Genomic DNA, 21,252 nt, shown 5'->3' on the forward strand with positions numbered 1-21,252 from the left:
GCTAACAGCAGACAGAGCTGAACGTTATCACCGCTGCTTTTACATTATTCCAATATCCCCTTGTGGTCACAGGCCTCTTTATTTTTCTGATTCTACACTTGTCTTCACACAATTGGTCTCCCACTGTCTCATCTAAAAAAACATCTACCCTAATCCTTTCTTTTTGTTTTCGTGCTCTGCCCTGATTCCATGACTTTTGCAACAGTGAGTAAAGCAGCAGGTTCAGTCAGCTAAAAGAAAAACTGATAAAATACCACTTTACTGCTCATTGAATTTTATCTATGAGGGAAAAGAGGGGCATTACATCCATAACCTGCTGATCACACATTACAAATTGTCATTGACTGACAGGAATATATGAAGATGCCACTTTGGTATGTCAATGTAGGATCTTGTTTTTAATTCAGTAATCCATAGCTGGTTGCTATTCATGAGGGGAAAAAGACACAGGTGGGAAAGAAAATGAATCAGAGGAAATGCTACAGAAGTGGCTTGGCACAACACCAGCACTCCTCATAGGCAGGCCAAGTCATATTTTGTCAAAATTTATTTATCTGCTTTTGCTTAAGCTACGTTAAAAAACAGTGCATTATGCATCCAACATGCACCATATTCATGACTAGGGCTGCTGGGCTGTTTCCACATTTACTATGAAATTGAAATCAAATAATATGACTGAGCCATGTCAAAATGTAATCTCTCACAGAATTGAATGTTGGAATTGAGCTGCTGCCCAAGGTCCTGGGAAGATAATTAAAAAAGGAAAAGGAACGGGAAAAATATGGAAATGGGGAATGGCAGCAACAGCGATAACACAAAAGGAAATGTGTAGGGACAATAAACAAATTGATAAATCTCTGCTTTGATGCACAGTATCAATCTGAGGGTATTAGCGTTTGCTTCCCTTTATCATTACCTGCAGGGCTTCAGTTCAGAATGGATGTGGCACAGAGACTAGTGTGTGCTGCGGTATAACTAATGATGTTTGAGTTATGAGCATAGATCTGAACTCTGCCACCATCCTTCATGTTATTCTTGATTTTCTGTTATTATTTTTTGTGTATTCACTCGTTTGTTTGGGGTAATATATTACGGCTGGCATGTGTAATAGAGCTCAGTACATCAAGATAAAATACTAAGAAATAAAGAAAACAGAGAGCGTGCATTACCTTACATATCTGTTTGATAGATAAAAGCGAGTCTCACTTAATCTTGCTAACGATGACACAAATAAACACTTTTTGTGCATTTTCACAACTAGAAAAAACTAGAAAAATACCACTCAGAAGACCATTAACCTGAAATTACTTCCAAAGCTGGGTCTGCAGGGAACAGAGATTTCAGCACAAAAACAGAGGTTGCACTCACTCAACAACTTTACAGGCGATGATGAAATAACTAGAACATAGAAAAAAACACTCTCACATTCAAAAGAACTCCCTTCAGTCTGCTGGTTTATCCAGTGTCATCAATATTTTTTCACAATTCCCACTCCCAAGTTGATTGATCAAAAGGGCCGAGAACCTTGTAACCCAGCTCCCTCTGCTTTGTCTTCAGTTTGAGCATTTTGGCATCAATATTTTCTTATTTAACAATCAACATATGCAAGCTCTACATTTGCACTCAAACTTTTATTTTCGTGAGACTCCCATCAGTGCATGTAACTTTTAATTAAAGCTTGTATTCCTTTTTGGTAGAACTATTGCAAATTGTCAGTTATTATACAACTTCAACAAAGCAGAACTTCAGCTGTCTGATGGCTGCATGCTTCCTTAAAAACACCATGACAGGATCTACCATATGAAAAGCAAAGGGGATTTGATAACACAAAAAAACTTATTATACAAATTAATTGAGAGCGAAAGAAGACATACTTGGAAACAAAAAAGCCTCAACTTTTATCTTTAATTTTCAGGCATTCACATCCACATTTGGCCAGATTTATAGGAATTCCGTGCTTTAAATATGGAGCATACATGCTCCGATATCAGTTGAGAAACAGTTAAAGCTTTGAGAAAATAAAATATGATGTCACACTGCTGACTTGTTCCTGCGCTGATATTTCTCCTGAGACTACTTACTAAAGTCACCAGTGAGGAAGAGGGCTTCTGCAGCAGGAGCCCACTCCTTAAAAAGGAGGCTGTTGTCAGGCTGCCGCTGCACACCAAAGGTCTTGTAGCTACGTGTGAACTGGTCAAAGCCTCCTTCTGCCTCCTCCAGCTGGAAAAGCTGTTTTTGTAGCAGACCATACCTTCAAACAAAAGGAAAAAGACCAAAATCATGTAAGAAGGAAAATTCACCACATTGGAATTTTATTTCCAAAGAAAGGCTGTTACTCGCCACAGGAGGAATTAGAAATTCAAATGGTTTCATTATTGTTTTGTCACAATGGCGACACAGCGTGTCGACATGTGAACACATAACATATCATCATGTTAATATTTACTAGTATTATTACCATTTGAGGAGAAAACAGCTGCTCTGCTGTATTTTCAGTAAGTCATGAATGTAATATTCAAAATCATCGATCGTATAATTCTAACAGTTTTATTATGTAATTCTGGTAATTAATTATTGCCAATTATTTGTAACTCTTACTAACAAGCCCATTAAATTAAATGGGTGAACACCTATCAAATAAATTAAAAATACATGAATACAAATGAAACTGTGGTAATGTGTTTTAAAGTGTTGATTTCATTTCAACATGTCTAAAATACTTTCAATTACATTCAATGCAGCATCCTAACATTTTCGTTGTAGCATTATCTCTGAAGTGCCATCTGAGGATGCAAACCTGTCTCATTCCCACAACAATGTGTTACTACAGGCATAACATGACTAATAAACCTCTGTCTGTTACCTTCAACTGGGAAGGATACACTGACTACTTTGCAATTTATCTCACTTAAGTTCCTGCAGCCAGTTGGTGTCCATATCAGATTCCCCCTGGTACAGAAAGCCTCTTTCAGCCAACTGAGTTAAGTGCATTCTACCCTACAGCCCTGAAGCCAAGTTCAGACTGGCCTGGGAATGCCCCGGGGCTAGTCATGATGGGCTGAAGCAACAGTACAATTTCTCAGCAGCTGCTCCCCATGTTGAGCGTAGTGGATACAGGCAGCTCTTGCCAAATGTAAAGCTTTAAAGTCCGACCAATGATGCCACATGCCTCCTTTGCCATTTTGTCCCCATTTCAAGACTATACTGAAAGGAAGCGCAAAGGGAGGACTTGCAGGGCGAAGCCACATTATTAATAGGCATGAAAGTCCTGCTTATGATTATAACAAATGAGATCCATAAGGACTAAGAACCCAAATCCTGCACTGATGCTGTGTTCACCATGAATCTCCTGAGCCTGTTCCCATGTGAGAATGCAGCAAGGTGGGATCTGATCACACAACACACACACACACACACACACACACACACACACACACACACACAAACACAGACACACACATACAAAACATATACATGCTTGTGTGTCTTGAGAGCACCTTTGCAGCACTTGATCTATAAATGCTATTTTAATGAAGTGTCATTCTTCTCCTCTTTCATCCTGGCACCAGATTAAGGTTACAATTATTCAGTAGCACATTTGGTACGAGACTATACATGGTACCCATAGGCAGCATGCCGTACAACATTCTCCAATTAAGCCAAAGAGCAGAGCCTCAGAGTACGGCCATTCCCTCAGAGTAGCCCTGAATTCTTAATAAAGTCCCACCAATGATAGGAGAGCAGAATTCTCATCTGTTGTCCCTCCGTCTTCACTTAAAGTCATCACATGTCTTCCGAGGTTATGGAACCTATAAGTGCATTTTTTCCAGCTCATGTAATCAGTGTAGAAATTACCTGTTAATATTTAAATTCCAGCGAATGGATCTACATATACTTATGCCAGGGTTATCCTGGACAAGTGGGAGTCAATAATAGTTTTAGTCTGGCATAAGAATATTGAATTTTAATGTGAAAACTTCCTGACAGTATTCAACTGCTCTCACTTTCATTTCACAGCCACTAAGTAAAAACGTAAGTCTCTTCAGGGTGACTCTCAGCTGGAACAGTTAGTTTACATGACCTGAAGAGGAACTACATGTCGGACCTATGTTGAATATGAAATTAATTAATATTAATAATGTTAATCATTAATATTACTCATATTAATGAAAGCTAAAAGTGTATTGTCACACTACAGTAATTTTCTTTAAATACCAAACACTAGGCTCTGGATTAGAAATTTCAGTAGAGGATATAAGCAGTAAAAATGATGACATTTTACACAGCCAGCGACAAATGGAAATAAGCAGCTCTTTAGCTGCTGTATATGTCTCTGTGTCCACAAGGGTGTTGCTAACTATTTCTGCCTGCAGTTTGAAGCTGAGTAAAAAGCCTACAGTGGGTTTATCAGAAGGTTTTTCTAAAAATGGGCTACCTGCTGTGGCACAAACGACACAGAGGAGAGCAGCGAAGCCGAACTGAAACAGTTACATCGTGGGCCATGAAGCCAAAATAATAATAAGCCACAGAACATGAAATCGTGTCATGACACAGCTGGATTATGACTACTGTGGTTTTGTTACTATCCAGCTACATGTGATTTTTTCCTCACTATAAAAATGCTGGATATAGATAGATAGATAGATAGATAGATAGATAGATACTTTATTAATCCCGGAGGAAATTGCATATATCCACTGCTCAGGCATTACTTAACAAATAATACTGGATAAACACCAGGAGAAAAGGAAACACTGACATCACAGGACATACCACAAGACATACATTACACTAACAGACAGGCACATGCAGCACTAACAGGACTTATATACTAAACTATAACTAAAAATATAAACAGTATAAAATTTAAAATATTACAGTATTAAAATACAAACAGTATAAAATAAAATCTAAACAGTATAAAATTGAATTAAAATATAAAAACAGTATAAAAAATAAATAAATAAATTTTATATATATATATATATATATATATATATATATATATATATATACAACAGTATAAAATTAAATTTAAATTAAATTAAATCCATTTTCAACCCCGTGCTGACCTCGCCACCTCCCCCCCGCTCCTCCTGAGAGAGTCATTGTACCCCCTGATGGCACGGGGCACGAAGGAGGACCTCAGCCTCTCTGTGGAGGCGCTGTGTGACAGCAGTCTGCCGCTGAAGGTGCTTCTCTGCTGGGAGAAGGTGGTGTGTAGGGGGTGCCTGGTGTTGTTCATGATGGCCTTAATTTTAGACATGGTCCTGCTCTCCAGAAGCATATCCACAGAGTCCAGGCTCAGCCCGACCACTGAGCCCGCTCTGCGGATGAGTCTGTTCAGACGGTCCATATCTCTTTTCCTGGCCCCCCCACCCCAACACACAATGGCGTATGACAGCACACTGGAGACTACGGACTGATAGAACATGAAAAGGAGCTTAGGACAGATGTTGAAGGAGGCCAGCCTCCTTAGGAAGTACATCCTGCTCTGCCCCTTCTTGTACACACAGTTGGAGTTGAGTGACCAGTCCAGTCTGCTGTCTAGCTGCAGTCCCAGGTACTTATAGTTTTCTACCACCTCCACCTCACTGCCATTGATGATCACCGGCTGTGGAGAGGGAGGTGCCCGCCGGAAATCCAGAACCATCTCCTTTGTCTTGGAGACGTTGAGCTGGAGCTGGTTCTGTTGGCACCACTCCACGAAGTCAGCCACCAATGCCCTGTACCCCCCCTCATCACCCTCCCGGATACATGCCACTATCGCGGTGTCATCGGAGTACTTCTGTATGTGGCATGTATCCGAGTTGTGCTTGAAGTCTGATGTGTAGAGGGTGAAGAGAATGGGGGATAGAACGGTCCCCTGTGGCGCCCCCGTGCTGCTGGTCACCATAGAAGACAAGCAGTCCCCCATACGGACGTACTGGGGTCTGTCCGTTAGGTAGTCCGTAATCCAGCTCACGAGGTAGGGGTCCACAGCCATGGAGGTCAGTTTATCCTGCAGGAGCTGGGGCTGGATGGTGTTGAAGGCACTCGAAAAGTCGAAGAAGAGCACTCTGACGGCACAGCCCCCGGCGTCCAGGTAGGAGAGTGTGCGGTGGAGGAGGTACATGACAGCATCGTCAACCCCAACCTTGGCCTGATAGGCAAACTGGAGAGGGTCCATAGCACCCTGCACCTGTGGACGCATAAGCTCCAGGACCAGTCGCTCTAGGGTCTTCATTACGTGGGAGGTAAGAGCGACCGGTCGGTGGTCGTTGAGCTCAGTAGGGCGTCCTTTCTTGGGTACAGGGACAATGCAGGAGGTCTTCCACAGTGACGGGACCCTCCCCAGCCGCAGACTGAGGTTGAACAATTGTTGCAGGGGGTCCCCTAGTTCCGAAGCACAGGCTCGGAGGAGTCTTGGGGAGACCTTATCTGGTCCAGCCGCCTTGTAGGGACGGAGCCTCCTCAGCGTTGTCGTCACCAGGTCTGCAGTGATGATGGTCTCGGTCGTGGTGGGAGCAGGAGGTTGTGGCGAGGTTGGAAGTCCAGTGGTTGAGGTGGGGCCGTTGAGCTTCGCAGTTCTTGGAGTGGGCTCGGGAGAAGTGGCAGGGGTGGAAGGAGAGGAAGCACAGGAGGAGGGAGCATCAGTGGAGCGGTCTGTAGGGCCAGGAGAGGCCTGTAGGCCAGGAGAGGTCTGTAGGCCAGGAGAGGCCTGGGACGAGGAGCCGGGAGTGGTGGGGGAGCTGAACCGATTGAAAAAGCTGTTAAGTTCATTCGCTCGTTCAATATTCCCCTCCACAGTGCTGCGCCCTTTCCCGTGTCCGGTGATGGTTCTCATCCCATTCCAGACCTCCCGCACTTGGTTGCGCCCCAGCTGCTTCTCCAGCTGCATTCTCCAGCTTCCTCCTCCTCCGAGTCCAAGGTGACGTGATTGAAGTCACCGGTGATGATGACGAGCGCCTCCGGGTGCCGGGTCCGAAGAGCAGAGGTGGTCCCACAGATGGTCTCTCGTGCCGCCTCAGGGTCCGCACGTGGAGGGATGTAGACGGCGAGGACGATGACGTGTGAGAATTCACGCGCCAGGTAGTAGGGTCTGATGCTAACAGCTGTTAGCTCCAGATCGCGGTTACACAGTGTTGATTTCACCGTCACATGTCCCGGATGGCACCATCTATCGTTGGTGTAGAGGATTAATCCACCTCCTTTCTTCTTACCGGCGGTGTTCGTGTCCCGGTCCGCTCGGACGGAGGAGAAGCCGGTTAGTCGGACGTTAGCGTCCGGCACGTCGCCAGTTAGCCACGTCTCTGAGAACACCAACAAGCTGGTCTCCCGGTAGCGATGATCAGTCCTGCACAGCGCCGTCAGTTCGTCCAACTTGTTGGGTAGAGAGTTCACGTTCCCCATGATGACGGAGGGGACGGAGGGCTTGACTCTCCTCCGGTTAGCGGCTCTAGCTGTTAGTCTAGTCCTTTCAACTCGACCCGCTCGGCATCCGCGATATCTCCGTCGGAGCTCAGCGGGGATGAGATCGCGTGTTGCGGGGTCTCCTTTGACCCTCATGGACATCAACTCCTCCCTGGAGTACACCAGCATATCACTATACATTATATAATTTTACGTTAGAAAAATACACGCAGAAACATAGAAAAAAACCGCAAAATTATGCAAACAAACTCGCTCTGAGCAGAGGAAACTGCAGCCTGCTCGCGCATGCGCAGAAGATTGATATATGAAAATAATTCATAAACAATACACACACGCGCGCGCACACACACACGCACAAACACACACACACACTCGTTCGGCTGCGTGCGTGAGTGTCGGATATATGTGAGGATATAGAATATATTGAAAAATATATAGTATACACACACACACTCACACGCACATATATACTGTATATACACAATAGTCTTATTTTCTCTCATAACTAATACTGTTTATTGTCAGGTAGTGCACAATAAGAGTCACAATGAGTCACTGTAGCAAGAAATTACAAAGGAGTTCTGTCCTGTCCCCTATTTGGTGGTAATAGAGCAGTAGGAGATTATAGATCTGAGTTACAGATTATGGGCCTGGCTGTCTTATCTCTTGTTTTGTTCTCTATCTGTAAATGTATTGGAGAAAACTGAGATATTACCTTTACAAATAGTATTGCACACAGCACTGCCATAAGTGACTTCAACGACCTGTCTAGTCCAAAAATCAGTCCAGTGTTGGATTTCTACGTTTTCTCGAACAATCGACGCAATCTAATACTGGACTTGCTCTAGGAGGTAGTATGACTAAGCCACTGTGGCTCAGTGTAAAAGAATCGAGTAAGCCACAAAAAGCCACAGTCTGTGTCCAAGACAGTGGTGCAGTGCGCGGACGACCGACGCTCGTCGTGGGGGTTGTTGGGGGGGGTCCGGGGGGCCTCCCCTGGGAAATTTTTTAGAAAATGGGGTTGTTTTCCTGCATTCTGAGGGCAAAATCTTCTGTTCAGTTTACCTACAAAAATACACTAAAGTCAACAGTTCAAGCTGAACTATCTTTATTTCTCTCCTACTTTATGCAGGAATAAATGTGAGATTCAACAACTGAATACTTGCATTCACTATGTGAAGATACAGTCATACAAAATATTACTCAATGTTTACTTGTAACTTTCACTGGTTATTCCTGCCGGTAATAGGGATCAAAAGTCTAAGACAAGTATTGATAATATCTTTCATTTACCTTCTGATCGGTCCGTCTCGACTCCTCCCCCCTCTCAGCATTCACCATTTGTTTATTAATGAGGACTTTAACACAAACTCAACTATAAAACACTGGATTCTTTTCATTGATCGTCCTCGCCTTGTCTTACACCAATTTGCCGGTTCAGCTTGTAAAAAAACAATATTTTTGTTTTTCTTTGGACGAGGGGACGTTATGACCCAAATGCATATTGAATGATTGGGAGCGTTCGGTTCATGTCGGCATGCGGAAATAACGGCGCTATTCCTGCTAGCGCCACTCGCTAGCAGCAGTAGCGGCGCTGGCGCTGTCGCTAGCGGAAATAGCGAGTGCCGCTAGCGAGCGAAAAAGATGTAAGTTTTAGCCTTTTTTCCATAAAAATAAGAACGCCACTGTGGCTACACAGTCTGAAAACCTTGTAGCCAATCTGGAATTTATTTCACCTATGGCGAGTGGCGAATGGCTAGCGCAACCCCAGTAATATTCCCTACAACTTCAAACATTTTAATACCTTAAAGATAAATTATTTTTCAGGGACTGTGTTGTTTTTGTTACAGTTCACCATGTACACTTCACATTTTCAGAAAACATCTGACTCTGCAGGGGTCTGGTGTAAAGATGACGGAGAGTAGGAGGAGCCCAGGGCACTGGCTGACAGTTGTAGACAGGTCTGGCTGAAATTCACTAGCTTCTGAACGAGGCCAAGAACAATGTGAAGCTTGTTGGCATCAGAAGGAGAAGAGTCTAGCAGAGCTATAGTCTCTGTACCTTCAGGGCAAGGATGATATGGTGACCCCACTCGTCCAATGCTGCTGGGAGAGCAGCATTGGAGCCGATGAAACCAACAGACTAATCAAAATTGATTCCAAAGGTCTTCTCTGATATTGGCTTTAACTGGACACACTGGATGCCATGGTGGCAAGGGGGACGCTTAAAAAAAATGGTGTCCATTCTGGACCACCTTTCCCACCAACTAATAAACAGTCAGTGGATCTTTCTCAAACAGACTGCTGTCAGAACAACTGTTACAGGAAAATCTTTAAACTACAGCACCATTTGTGTGTATTTGAATTATTTAGCAGTCATTTAGAAATAAATGTAAATACCAAGAAAAATACATATTTAATTATTTTTATCATTACCGTATTTTCCGCACTGTAAGGCGCACCTAAACACCTAAACATTTCTCATAAACCCGTAGTGCGCCTTATAATCCGGTGCGTCTTATATATGTGGCTTAATATTCATATTAATATTGGTTAAAAACATGATCGCTGAAAAAAAGGCCGGCAGTCTGGCCGGCAGTCATGCCGCACTCCGTCACCAGGGGAGCCCCCTCACAAGGCACTCAGGCCCACGCCCCCTAACAACGGTAGTGAAGGGGCGTCACCGAAGTCCCGGCTCTGACTGAGCTGCTCTCAGACGGTAGAGCAGACTGTAGGAGCACCGGTGGTTACGTAGCACAACATAACAAATTTTCCTCAATTCTACTAATAAAGTTTGACTGACTGACTGATCTCAGTATTTCCTAACTATTTGGCGTCTTAAATAACCCTCTTTAAACTTAATTGGTCTAAAAAATGCCATTGTGCTGTCATCTGGAATCTAGTGATGGTCCATTCTATTATAATGTGGAAAAACACGGAGAAACTGGCATAAAGGTGAATGAAAGACCCTCAAAGCTGATCTTCCAGCCTTTTCTGAAATTTCAAAAGCAGTCACTGCTAGACAAAGGTGCCAACGGGCGTGCTGCATTGATTTACAAATGTAGTTGATAGCTCTGGGTAGGCGGCGGAGGGGTGCATTCAGGCTTGTGTATTCTGTCTGCAGCAACGTGCGGTGAGATTCACGGCGGTGAGACCGACGTTAAAGTCAGTTCTAGGAGTAAAACAGCGTCATATTTTCCAGTTAATTAGCAGCCTGACATTAAAAAGTAGTTTGTAGTGGGGTCACATAATTCACCCAGGTACTTTGGGTGTAGTTTGGGTGTTCCTACACGGACAGGTTAAGGTGTTAGTCATTCTGTCTTACCCTGATCAAATGTTCAGCAGTAAAGTTTATGCTCCTTTCAATACTCCGCCTCTGACTCCAATTCTTCGGCACCACACTGGTGACCCCGACGTCAGTCTTGACGAAGTTTCCGAGACTGATCCGAAAATGACGAACATCACTATCGTCCTGAGATTGCCAGAGTTTTGGGAGACGTCCGCCGCGGCATGGTTCGCCCAGGCGGAGGCTCAGTTCGCCCTCCGCGGCGTGGATGACGACGCTACACGCTACGACCACGTCGTCGCAGCCCTAGGGAGCTCTACTGCAGCCAGGGCAGTGGGTTTCATCACATCCCCTCCTGCGAGTGATAAGTACCCAGCATTAAAGGCATATGTCCTCAAAACTTTTGAACTGTCACGGCCTGAGAGAGCCAGGCGTTTGTTTGCCATTAAAGGTTTGGGGGACAGCAAACCTTCAGAACACATGGAAATGATGTTAGCCCTACTGGGGGAGGAAGAACTGAATTTCCTCTTCATTGAACTTTTCCTGAGGCACATGCCGCCGCACGTGCAGACGGCGCTCGCCAATACGACCATTACGGAACCCCGTGCTCTAGCAGAGGAGGCTGACCGTTTCTTCTTAGCTACACAGCGTTTCACCCCCGATGTGTTGGCCCCGGCGCGCAGTCACGCTCCCCCGGCACGCAGTCACACACCCCTGTACGCCGGTGTACAGACTGACAGAAACGCCCCCGCCACCTCCGACCGTTCTGACCCGGGGTTATGCTACTTCCACGCACGCTTCGGCGTGAAGGCGAAGCAGTGCCGCGCCCCCTGCAGCTATGGCCCGCGCTCTGTGAAGGCTGTGAGCGCGGGCGCCACGACCCAGTTACTGTTCATTAAAGACTCTATCTCTGGACGTAAGTTCCTCTGCGACACCGGTGCTCAGAGGAGCGTCCTGCCAGCCACGGTGAGGGACACCGCCGGTGGGGCCCAGGGACCGCCGTTGACGTACGCCAACGACACCCCGATTCGCACCTATGGCACAAAAACTGTTAGACTGTGTTTTGGGGGCCAGCGCTTCACATGGGAGTTTGTCACGGCCGACATCTCCTTCCCCCTCCTCGGCGCCAATTTTCTGTGTGCCCATGGCCTGCTCGTGGACGTCAAACATGGCCGCCTGGTGGACGCACTGACCTTCTCCTCGTTACAGTGCGTCCGCGACGGGGCAGAATACAACGGCCTCTCCAGTTCTCTTTCGGAGGGTGACAAGTACCAGCACCTCCTCAGCGAGTTCCCCAACCCACCTTCTCCGCCGCCACGGCCAAACATGGTGTCGAGCACCACATTGACACTAAGGGCCCTCCCATCTATGCTAGGGCCCGGCGGCTCGATCCGGAGAGGCTGGCGAGTTCGCTAATATGGAGCGGCTTGGGATAATCTGACACTCGGACAGCCCCTGGGCCTCGCCCCTCCAAATCGTGCCTAAACCAGACGGCGGTTGGCGACCGTGCGGCGATTACCGTCGCCTCAACGATGCTACTATACCGGACCGCTACCCGGTTCCCCACATCCAAGATTTTTCGGCGCACCTGGCGGGTAAGGTCGTCTTCTCTAAAGTTGACTTGGTACGTGGTTACCACCAAGTCCCCGTGCACCTCTCAGACATTCCCAAGACGGCGGTGGTCACACCCTTTGGACTGTTTGAGTTCATGCGTATGCCATTTGGGCTTAAAAATGCAGCCCAATCCTTCCAAAGGCTGATGGACTCTGCGCTAAGGGACATGCCTTTCGTTTTCGTCTACTTAGACGACATTCTGGTCGCTAGCTCCTCAGAGGAGGAACACCTGACTCACCTCCGGGACCTCTTCACAAGACTTAACCAGCACGGCCTGATCATCAACCTGGCCAAGTGTCTTTTCGGGCAGACCTCCATTCACTTTCTCGGACATCTCATCGACAAAAATGGCACCGTCCCCCTCCCTTCGAAAGTGGAAGCTGTCTCTGCCTTCCCTAGGCCACACACAGCCCGAGCGCTCCGGTAGTTCCTCGGCATGGTGACGTTCTACCACCGGTTCATTCACCGAGCAGCGCACACCATGCGCCCGCTGTACGAGGCCCTGAAGAACAAGTCCCCCAACCAGGCCGTCGACTGGACGGACGAGCGACAGACCGCCTTCGACACGACCAAGTTGGCGCTAAGCGGCGCCGCTATGTTGGCTCACCCGGTGCCTGGGGCCCCAGTCGCAGTCACAACCGATGCCTCGGACTACGCTGTCGGTGCTGTGCATGAACAGTTGGTCGGTGGTGCCTGGCAGCTCCTTGCCTTTTTCAGCCGCCAGTTAACCCCCAGGGAACGCAAGTACAGTGCGTTTGACAGGGAACTCCTGAGCCTTTTCTTGGCCATCTGCCATTTTCGCTTCCTACTAGAAGGCCGGAGTTTCACGGCGTTCGTGGACCACAAACCCCTCACGTTCTTGATGTCCAAGGTGGCTGAACCGTGGTCTGCTCGACAGCAGCGCCAGCTGTCATACATCTCCGAGTACACGACGGACATCCAGCACGTCGCTGGTAAAGACGTCGCTGGTAAAGACAACTGCCTCTCCAGGGCGGCCGTCGGGACCGTCCAGCTGGGCCTTGATTACGGCCGTATGGCCGCCGACCAGGCTTCGGACGATGAGGTACAGTCCCTCAGGACCTCTGACACTGGACTCAGCCTGGAGGATATTGCAGTTGGTGACTCCGGCGTCAAGCTGCTGTGTGACGTCTCCACTGGCCAGCCCCGCCCCCTGGTCCCCGCGGACTGACGTTTTCGATGCGGTGCACAACCTGTTGCACCCCGGCAGGAAGCCTTCCGTGAAGCTGGTCTCCCAGAAATTCGTGTGGCGGGGGCTCAAGAGGGACTAGAGGTCATGGGTCGATTCCTGCGTGGCCTGCCAATGCGCCAAAGTGCACCGCCACACAAAGGCCCCCTTTGAGCCTTTCACGGTCCCCGAGAGAAGATTTGACCACGTCAACGTCGACCTAGTGGGCCCACTTCCCTCCTCCAACGGCTTCACCTACCTGTTCACCATGGTAGACAGGACGACCCGCTGGCCCGAGGCCGTACCTCTCTCCTCGACAGCGGCGTCCGACGTGGCCCGTGCATTCATCTCCACGTGGGTTGCGCGCTTCGGAACTCCATCCGACCTCTCCTCCAACCGCGGCTCGCAGTTCACCTCGGAGCTGTGGAACGCAGTAGCTACGAGCCTTGGGGTCAAGCTGCACCGGACCACTTCCTACCACCCGCAAGCCAACGGATTATGTGAGCACTTCCACCGGTCCATGAAGGCGGCACTACGCGCTAGCTTGACCGACAGTGACTGGGTGGATAAGCTCCCCTGGGTCATGCTCAGCCTACGGTGCGCCCCCAAGGAGGACTTACAGTCCTCATCTGCAGAACTCGTCTACGGCCAGACGCTGAGAGTTCCCGGGGACTTCATCCCGGACGCCACCACCCCGTGGTCCGCAGCCAAGCAGCGCTCCTCCCTGCTGGAGGTAGCCGGGACGTTTAGACCAATCCCCACTTTGCAACACGGCGCCCCGGACTTCTGGGTCCCCCCCGGCCTACATGGGGCCGACTTTGTGTTCGTTCGCCATGACGCCCACCGTGGACCCCTGCACCACCCCTTTTTTTGCAAAAGGAACTATTTGTTTGTTCTTTTTGCACAATTTGTTGAAGATATGTCAAAAGGTATTAACAAAAACTAAAAACAGCCCAAGTTCATTGTTTTCTCATCTAACTAAGGAAAACAAAACATCACAGGTACCAAAAGGTACTTGTTTTAAACTTGTTTCATGCGTTAGACAAGTTACCAAAAAATTCCACAAAACAAAACACCGAATGGCTTCCGAGTTATGCCCTGGATATGAAATGTTTACAAATGGACAAAAGCATCAATAAAAAAGTACGAGTTTAGACCCATGCAAAAAACCTCCATACATTTCATTTGAATAAATCAACACACACACACACACACACACACACACACGTGAATGAAAAGATGCAATTGAAACTTACTCTACAACATCTGCTGATATTGGTGCTCAATCAAGTCTTCATTTGAGTCTGAATGAGACTCATCCACATAAGCCATTAATACACACTTCACATTCAGTGGTCAACACCACTGGATGAGAGCAGTGCACAAGCTCTGTGATTCCTATAGTGTATTAAGAGGGTGTGAATGAGGGAGAAACGGAAAATATCGTGCCTTTTAAAAGACTTTATAATTCAGCAACATGTTAATAAGCATTAGTCACGGCCGAGTCTTTTATGTACTGTACAATGAATGTCCCTGGACAACTTTAAAGTATAACCCATGCAGTCGTATCCTTTCAACAGCAGGATTCCAAAATGGTGAACCTTACGTTTCAAGAATGCCTCTTTCATATTCTATTATAATACTGGGGTTGGTGAAAGGATTATTTTTTCAGCTGAACTATTGATAATGGAGGGGGGGGGGGTCTAGGAAGCCTACGCACCCTGAAACCAAGAGGTTTTCACTAATTTATATCTAATTTAGAGTGAAATGAGTATTTTCATTGGTTTAAATCATTTCACATTCATCCAATTGCAAATCTGTCATCAGATGCGCAACAGTTATTCCACTTTCCCATTCAAGGTCAACAAGTTACGAAATTGAGTTGATTCGAGGTAACTTTCAATGACAATAAAAATGTGGCACCATACCCCCCCCCTTTCTCAATGGATATAGACAATTCACAGAATTGATCAATTTTGAATTAACGTAGTCAGAAACCCCTGATCAGTGGAAAATTGGCATCTGTGTAATAATATCATCTCTTGTCAGTGAACTTGTTTATTCAAATTAATTCTTCAAAGTTTGTAAAGCCATGACTTCTACAGGTACTACTGCTGCAACAACTACACCAATCTTTTTTAATAACAAGGCTTATGCAGTGAAAGTTGAAAAATGTAAATACGTTCTGTAAAGCCATGCCGAGTGTCTTGAATTATGGAAACAACAGATCATTGCAACCAGTGTTCCCTCAAAACTGCGCGCCTGCTGAATTGCGCACTTCTCGCAGTCTCAGCGCACGAGAAATTCTGTACTAGGCATAAAATAAAATTCAATATAAACGTATTTGATATCCCGTGTGCTTTTACTGTTGTGTTTTGTTGCACTGAGTTGTTCTGTGCGTGTGTCAGTTGTACATGAGTTGGTGAGACTTGGAAGGGGGTGGGGGTCGGCGTGTGAGTGTATAAAGTGAGTGCTGGGTGGAAGTTGAGAGTTGTGGATTGTTGCTTAAATGAAGCTCACCAAAAGAAGTCCGTGGTTGTCATTCTTGCCCACATGACACAACACCAGGGGTGTCACAGTATTAAATACAGTCAGTCATCTTCAGATTACCGCTGCAGCGGGTCACGGGGAGCTGGAGCCTATCTCGGCGGCATAGGGCATGAGGCGGGGGACACTCTGGGCACGACGCCAGTGCACCGAGGACCCACACACCAAGACATACAACCATGCACGCACACACTCATTCCTACGGGCAATTTGGAACGGCCAATCAACCTGAAGCGCATGCTTTTTGAGGTGGGAGGAAGCCGGAGAACCCGGAGAGAACCTACGCAGACATGTGGAGTACTAAATACAGTAATATCGAATATTAGATCTAATGTAAACTAAATAATTAGACCAATATTATTGTTTTCTCTACCATTTTTTATTGTGACTCAGTGAGTGACAGCTGTCCGGCCAATGATACGATAAGGACCAAGTGTACAACCATGTAAAAAGTAGGGTAAAATTTAAGTCAGATTTGTGCATATTGTAGTGATATTTAGACATTTTTTTATTTATGGGTATTATCATTAAATGCTGTTACTACTAGATAATTTATGGGTAGTAGAAATGCTAATAAAAAAAGGACTAATTAGATATTTTACAGACAAATAGTTACCGGAATTTATACTGTTTCACAAGCAACAGCACACGTCATTGTACCAAAGGCTAATGTTTCAATGTGAACAAAATGTTATGTCTGAAGTTTGCCCCGCCTCATGCCCTAAGACAGCTGAGGCGGTCACACTCCCTGTGAGCTGTGCAAGCGGATGAAGAGGGTAGAAAAATGAATGAATGGTGTATATGTATCATTTCTTCCAGAACGGTACCCTAAACCAGGCCACACCTGAACCCTAAGCCAGGCCAAAGCAGGACCCTTACATATAACACACACCTCATGAAGAACAAGATTTTTGTCTTTTTCATTTCAAGTGAGCCAAATCACTTCCATTAAAAATAAAGAAATGAAAATTGCTGCTGTAATTTCATTCTTTTAATAAGCCATGTATCATGCTATGATCCAAGGTTTTGAACAAGTGTGATACTGGTGTGAGGCCACAACGTGCACACCTGATGTTGCTCACAGTGGTCCTCAGTCCATTCAGGAAGTTTGTGTGTTTGCCCAGACACATGAAAAATTAGAGGGAACATTGATTGCAACCTAAGGTAATTTTTTATGTTGACAAATACAGTTTAGAAAAAATTATACTCGCATTTTAAAGGTTTTAGTGATAATTATGTATTTTAAATTTGTTCATCACAGCATCTGATCTCTAACCTGTTCATACACTCGCTGCTAGGAAATTGGGCATCTAAATTTAGAGTGACTGTTCAGGTCTGTCGCTTTGTGTGTGAGTGATGGTGACAGCTGAAGCACAGAGGTGTCAGGACAGTCAACAATAGCCTGGAGACACAAGTAGGAAAACCCTTTTCTCGTCCGGATCTCAGGCAAAAGGGCTTCCATACTGCCTAGCAGCAAGGTGACTTTCAAATAATGTCATTAATTCACTTCTTTAACTGAATGCATTGAGAGTAAAAAGGGCTTTGAAAATTTGCAAAGAGGTTGACTGATGAAAGGTAACATTCCCAAATAACTTCACATCAAAGTTTGACCCTCAAGCAAGTTGACAGGAAAATAAATGCTGCCAAAGCTCCTTTAGAGATAGAATATAAAACATTCAGCATTATAATGTACAGGAAGCAGTCCAGCAATGTGAGTCAGTCACTATAATATTTCATCATAGCCCACATTTAGGTACAAGTAATATGTGTTACAGCTCATTACTCAGTCAGAGCATGTGCATCACTGTCCATCTCTTCATATCAATAGTCAGTTTTGCTTTAAATGTATTGCATCACGAGTGCGAGTCTCAGTTTTATTGCTGTATTTCCACTTTGAAATGAGTTGTGATGACATACTCAAATCTTTGCAAAAATGGTTTACCATAATGAGCAGCAGTCCCAATGCTCCATGCTTTCATTTGGTCCAATTTAGGAGATTCATGGTGCCATGAGTTGCAAAATCCTTGCAGCACTTCCTGCAGACTTGTGTAACAGGAAGGGTAAATAATGAAGCATATCAACAGAGCACTGCCCGCTGGGGCCCTAACCTGCATGCAGCATCAACGGTTTCACAATCAATCTGGAACTAGCATCCTGATAAAATAGAATAAGAGCTGCCTGCAACCACGGAATAAGTAATTAAAATGGGAGGATTGAAAACTCCTGGAATCGCTTTAATTATGTGCTCACAGAGGCAATAGCCAGTGTTAACGAAAGTCCAGCAAACCTGAGATGTGGGCAGCCTTGAGCCATGACATGGTGGTGAAATCTAAAGAATCATGCTGCGTGGTCATAGGTCTCTTTCTGATAAGCCATTTGAATTCTTAGCACTCTGCAGACTCTGCGTGACTCCACAGCTTGAGAAAGCTCTTGATTTTTATGCCTGCCTTAAAGATATGGTGTTTGGACTCTAGGCCTTAGAACACCAGCAGCCTATCAAGAATTAGTTTTCACACAACAGTGAATCCATATCAATAAAAATGTATGTGAAGCTTTCATCACTGACACATATGAGTGTTGTAAAGACTAATAGTCCCATGCTGAGTGTGTGGTTGAACTCATATGTTAATATCTGCACACATACAGATCCCATTTACATGTTTCAACTACAAAGCAGGTGGTCCCTTACCTGCCACATGAGCAACACAATCTGACACAATGAGAAAAATTGATTGAACATTGTGGCCTCTGGGCAGAGCTGTAGGGCCCAGTTTCACAGACAACCCATAGAAATGTAGATATCGATGCAATGCAGATCATTATTAAAATCCGCATGCAAGTAAACAGCAATGCAATTATTTCTTTTAAAAGATGCGTTTCAGTGGGTGATAATTTAACACGAAGCAGGGAACTGAACTCAAAAATCATGCAGACATTTATGAGCCAGAGACTCTTCCATCTAGAAATGATCCTCATGAGGAAAAATACAGTTTTAACAAATCACCATTACAACCTTACACTATTTTGGATGAAAAAAACATTCACTGCAATTCAGCCATTAGACCATTTATTTTCAAAAGTGTGTTCTTACATTAAATTCCAGACTGTTCATCAGGTTAAAGTTTGGACTCATAACAATTAAAAGAAACAATAATCACAAACAATTAACGTAAAATGTAATTAAATGGTGAAAAGACACTTTTGAGACAGTCTATTGAGTTACAGGGAACATCTAATTACCTTCAAAGATTATTGAAGGCACAAGGTCAACACACTTTACCAGCGAGCAACAGATCATTCTCTGGTTTACATAATGTCCTATCATTTAATCACATTTGTGTCTGACGTAAAAGGTTGTTTCCTTTCAATAATTTTGAGCGCCTTTGTGAACTTCACTGTTAATATAAAATTCAGTTCTGCATGTAACAGTTTCTTGCATCTGCTTTGTATGACTCATGGACCTTTCAAGAAGAAAGTTGTTTAAAACATTTCTATTGAGTCTGTTAAGTAATTATTGTTCAACAGAGCTGTCAACTTTGATTCATGCATTTCCGGGGAAAAAAAAATTATATACTGTACATTAAAAAGATGCATTATGCAAGAATATTCTATTCCACCCACATCTATTTTTATGTGTATTTTTATACCATCACCAATCATACTTAAGCAACTGGGAAAAAACAAGTGATTGAAATTGGTGGCGGATGTAATCCTGGATTTATAAATTGTATTAGCCCACAAACATTGGAAAAGCACTTTCACCACTCTTTCCGAAGCCAGTTACTTCCACCAGAATAATGAATTTGAATGAGGGCCAATTCCAGGCTGAAGGGGAAACCATGAAGCATATGAGACCAGAAAAATGTCAACTAATGTCTAAGATGCAGAGTTGCACCAAAAAGACAGGCAAAACAGGTACATTTTTAGAGGGCAAGAAACAAACTTTATTAATCCCCTTTGGGCAATTATTTTTCTACTCCAGCCTATTTTTTCCACACACACACACACACACACACACACACACACACACACACACACACACACACACACACACACAGGTAGAGCAGTGGGCAGCTACTTTGTGTTGTGCCCCACCTTCTAAGGGGACGGTGCATTGCTCAAAGGCGCCTCGGCCGCACTCAGGAGGTGCACTGGCACCTCTCCACACTCAGTTCACATTCCAAGCCTTTTTGTTCTACATGGGTCTTGAACCGACCACCCTCCGGCCCCCAGCCCAGGACCAAGTGAACTGAACTACCGCACCCCCAAATGGAGAGTGTATCCGTCCACAGCTTCCGTTGAAAACCGAAGCCAAAGGCTGTTGCAGCGCAGCATGACCGCTGATGCTCCACAACCACAATGGACGCCCTGATGACTGAGAACCGGACAATCCGACCGGCCACTTCATTACGTAACGTCACCTGACAAGCACACGTCAGTGACACTGTCATAAACAACAAGTACACTTATATGCATACTTATAGGAACTCTTTATAAACTAAACAGACTTCCTAGTCATAGTGGTTCATTTTGCAGTAGATGAATAACTTCCAGACACCGATGACACGACCGGCGGGAATCAAACGGGAACAGACAGGTGCACGTGTTCTCCTCATTCAGACCCGAACACACACGGTGACTGTGTGTGTTCGATCACGTCATATCTGTCATTTATGTATTGTCATTTCACGATGCGAGAATCAGCGAAAACATGGCTTCTGCTCGCCTCCACCAGGACTGATTCGGACGACTCGCTGCGACAAACTCGGATCACAATACGTATTTTACCTCCTCTTGAAGTCCTTCTGGTACGGTTCCAGAAAAGGATCCATTTGGAGAAGGCAGCGGAACTCAGGAGTTGTAACTGTATCCTCCGTGTCTGCCATGGTTTCTCCAGGCGAAACCAATCGAGCACCGAGTGTGTCTGTGACTATGGTCGCACTGGCTGCAGGGGCAACGCACCCACGGACATTCTCCGAGTTCTAGCTTTTATTGAGGTGACAAAGTGACAGCGGGCTCGCTGCCAAGTCCTGCCCATTAAAAAACATGTGTTTCAAGCATATCACAGAGACGAGAAGCCGATGGGATGTAGTGCAACTTTAAGATGACAGTAGAGGAAGCGTGTGACGAAACACAGGGTGACCTACAGAAAGTTTGAATGGCACACAGCTGAAGATATCTGTCCTTGCGAAGAAATCATGCTTTAT

General features: G+C 45.4%; 1 protein-coding gene across 2 annotated transcripts in view; it reads right to left on the reverse strand.

Annotated features, from left to right (window-relative positions):
* gbe1b (glucan (1,4-alpha-), branching enzyme 1b) overlaps positions 1–21,051 on the reverse strand; it is a 99,082-nt gene extending 78,031 nt beyond the window's left edge. The window contains exons 1-2 of one of the 2 annotated variants that reach the window (XM_068317731.1): positions 20,834–21,045; positions 2,082–2,251 (exon numbers count right to left, since the gene is read on the reverse strand). In XM_068317731.1, the coding sequence (XP_068173832.1) occupies positions 2,082–2,251; positions 20,834–20,931 (268 nt within the window). In that variant the 5' untranslated portion in view covers positions 20,932–21,045. Of the gene's footprint in view, positions 1–2,081; positions 2,252–20,833 lie in introns of both variants that reach the window. The other variant, XM_068317730.1, reaches the window with a different exon arrangement.
* Between the last annotated feature and the right edge of the window lie 201 nt (positions 21,052–21,252).

The sequence above is a fragment of the Antennarius striatus genome, chromosome 6 (assembly GCF_040054535.1).
Source record: "Antennarius striatus isolate MH-2024 chromosome 6, ASM4005453v1, whole genome shotgun sequence".
NCBI classification, from domain to species: Eukaryota; Metazoa; Chordata; class Actinopteri; order Lophiiformes; family Antennariidae; genus Antennarius; species Antennarius striatus.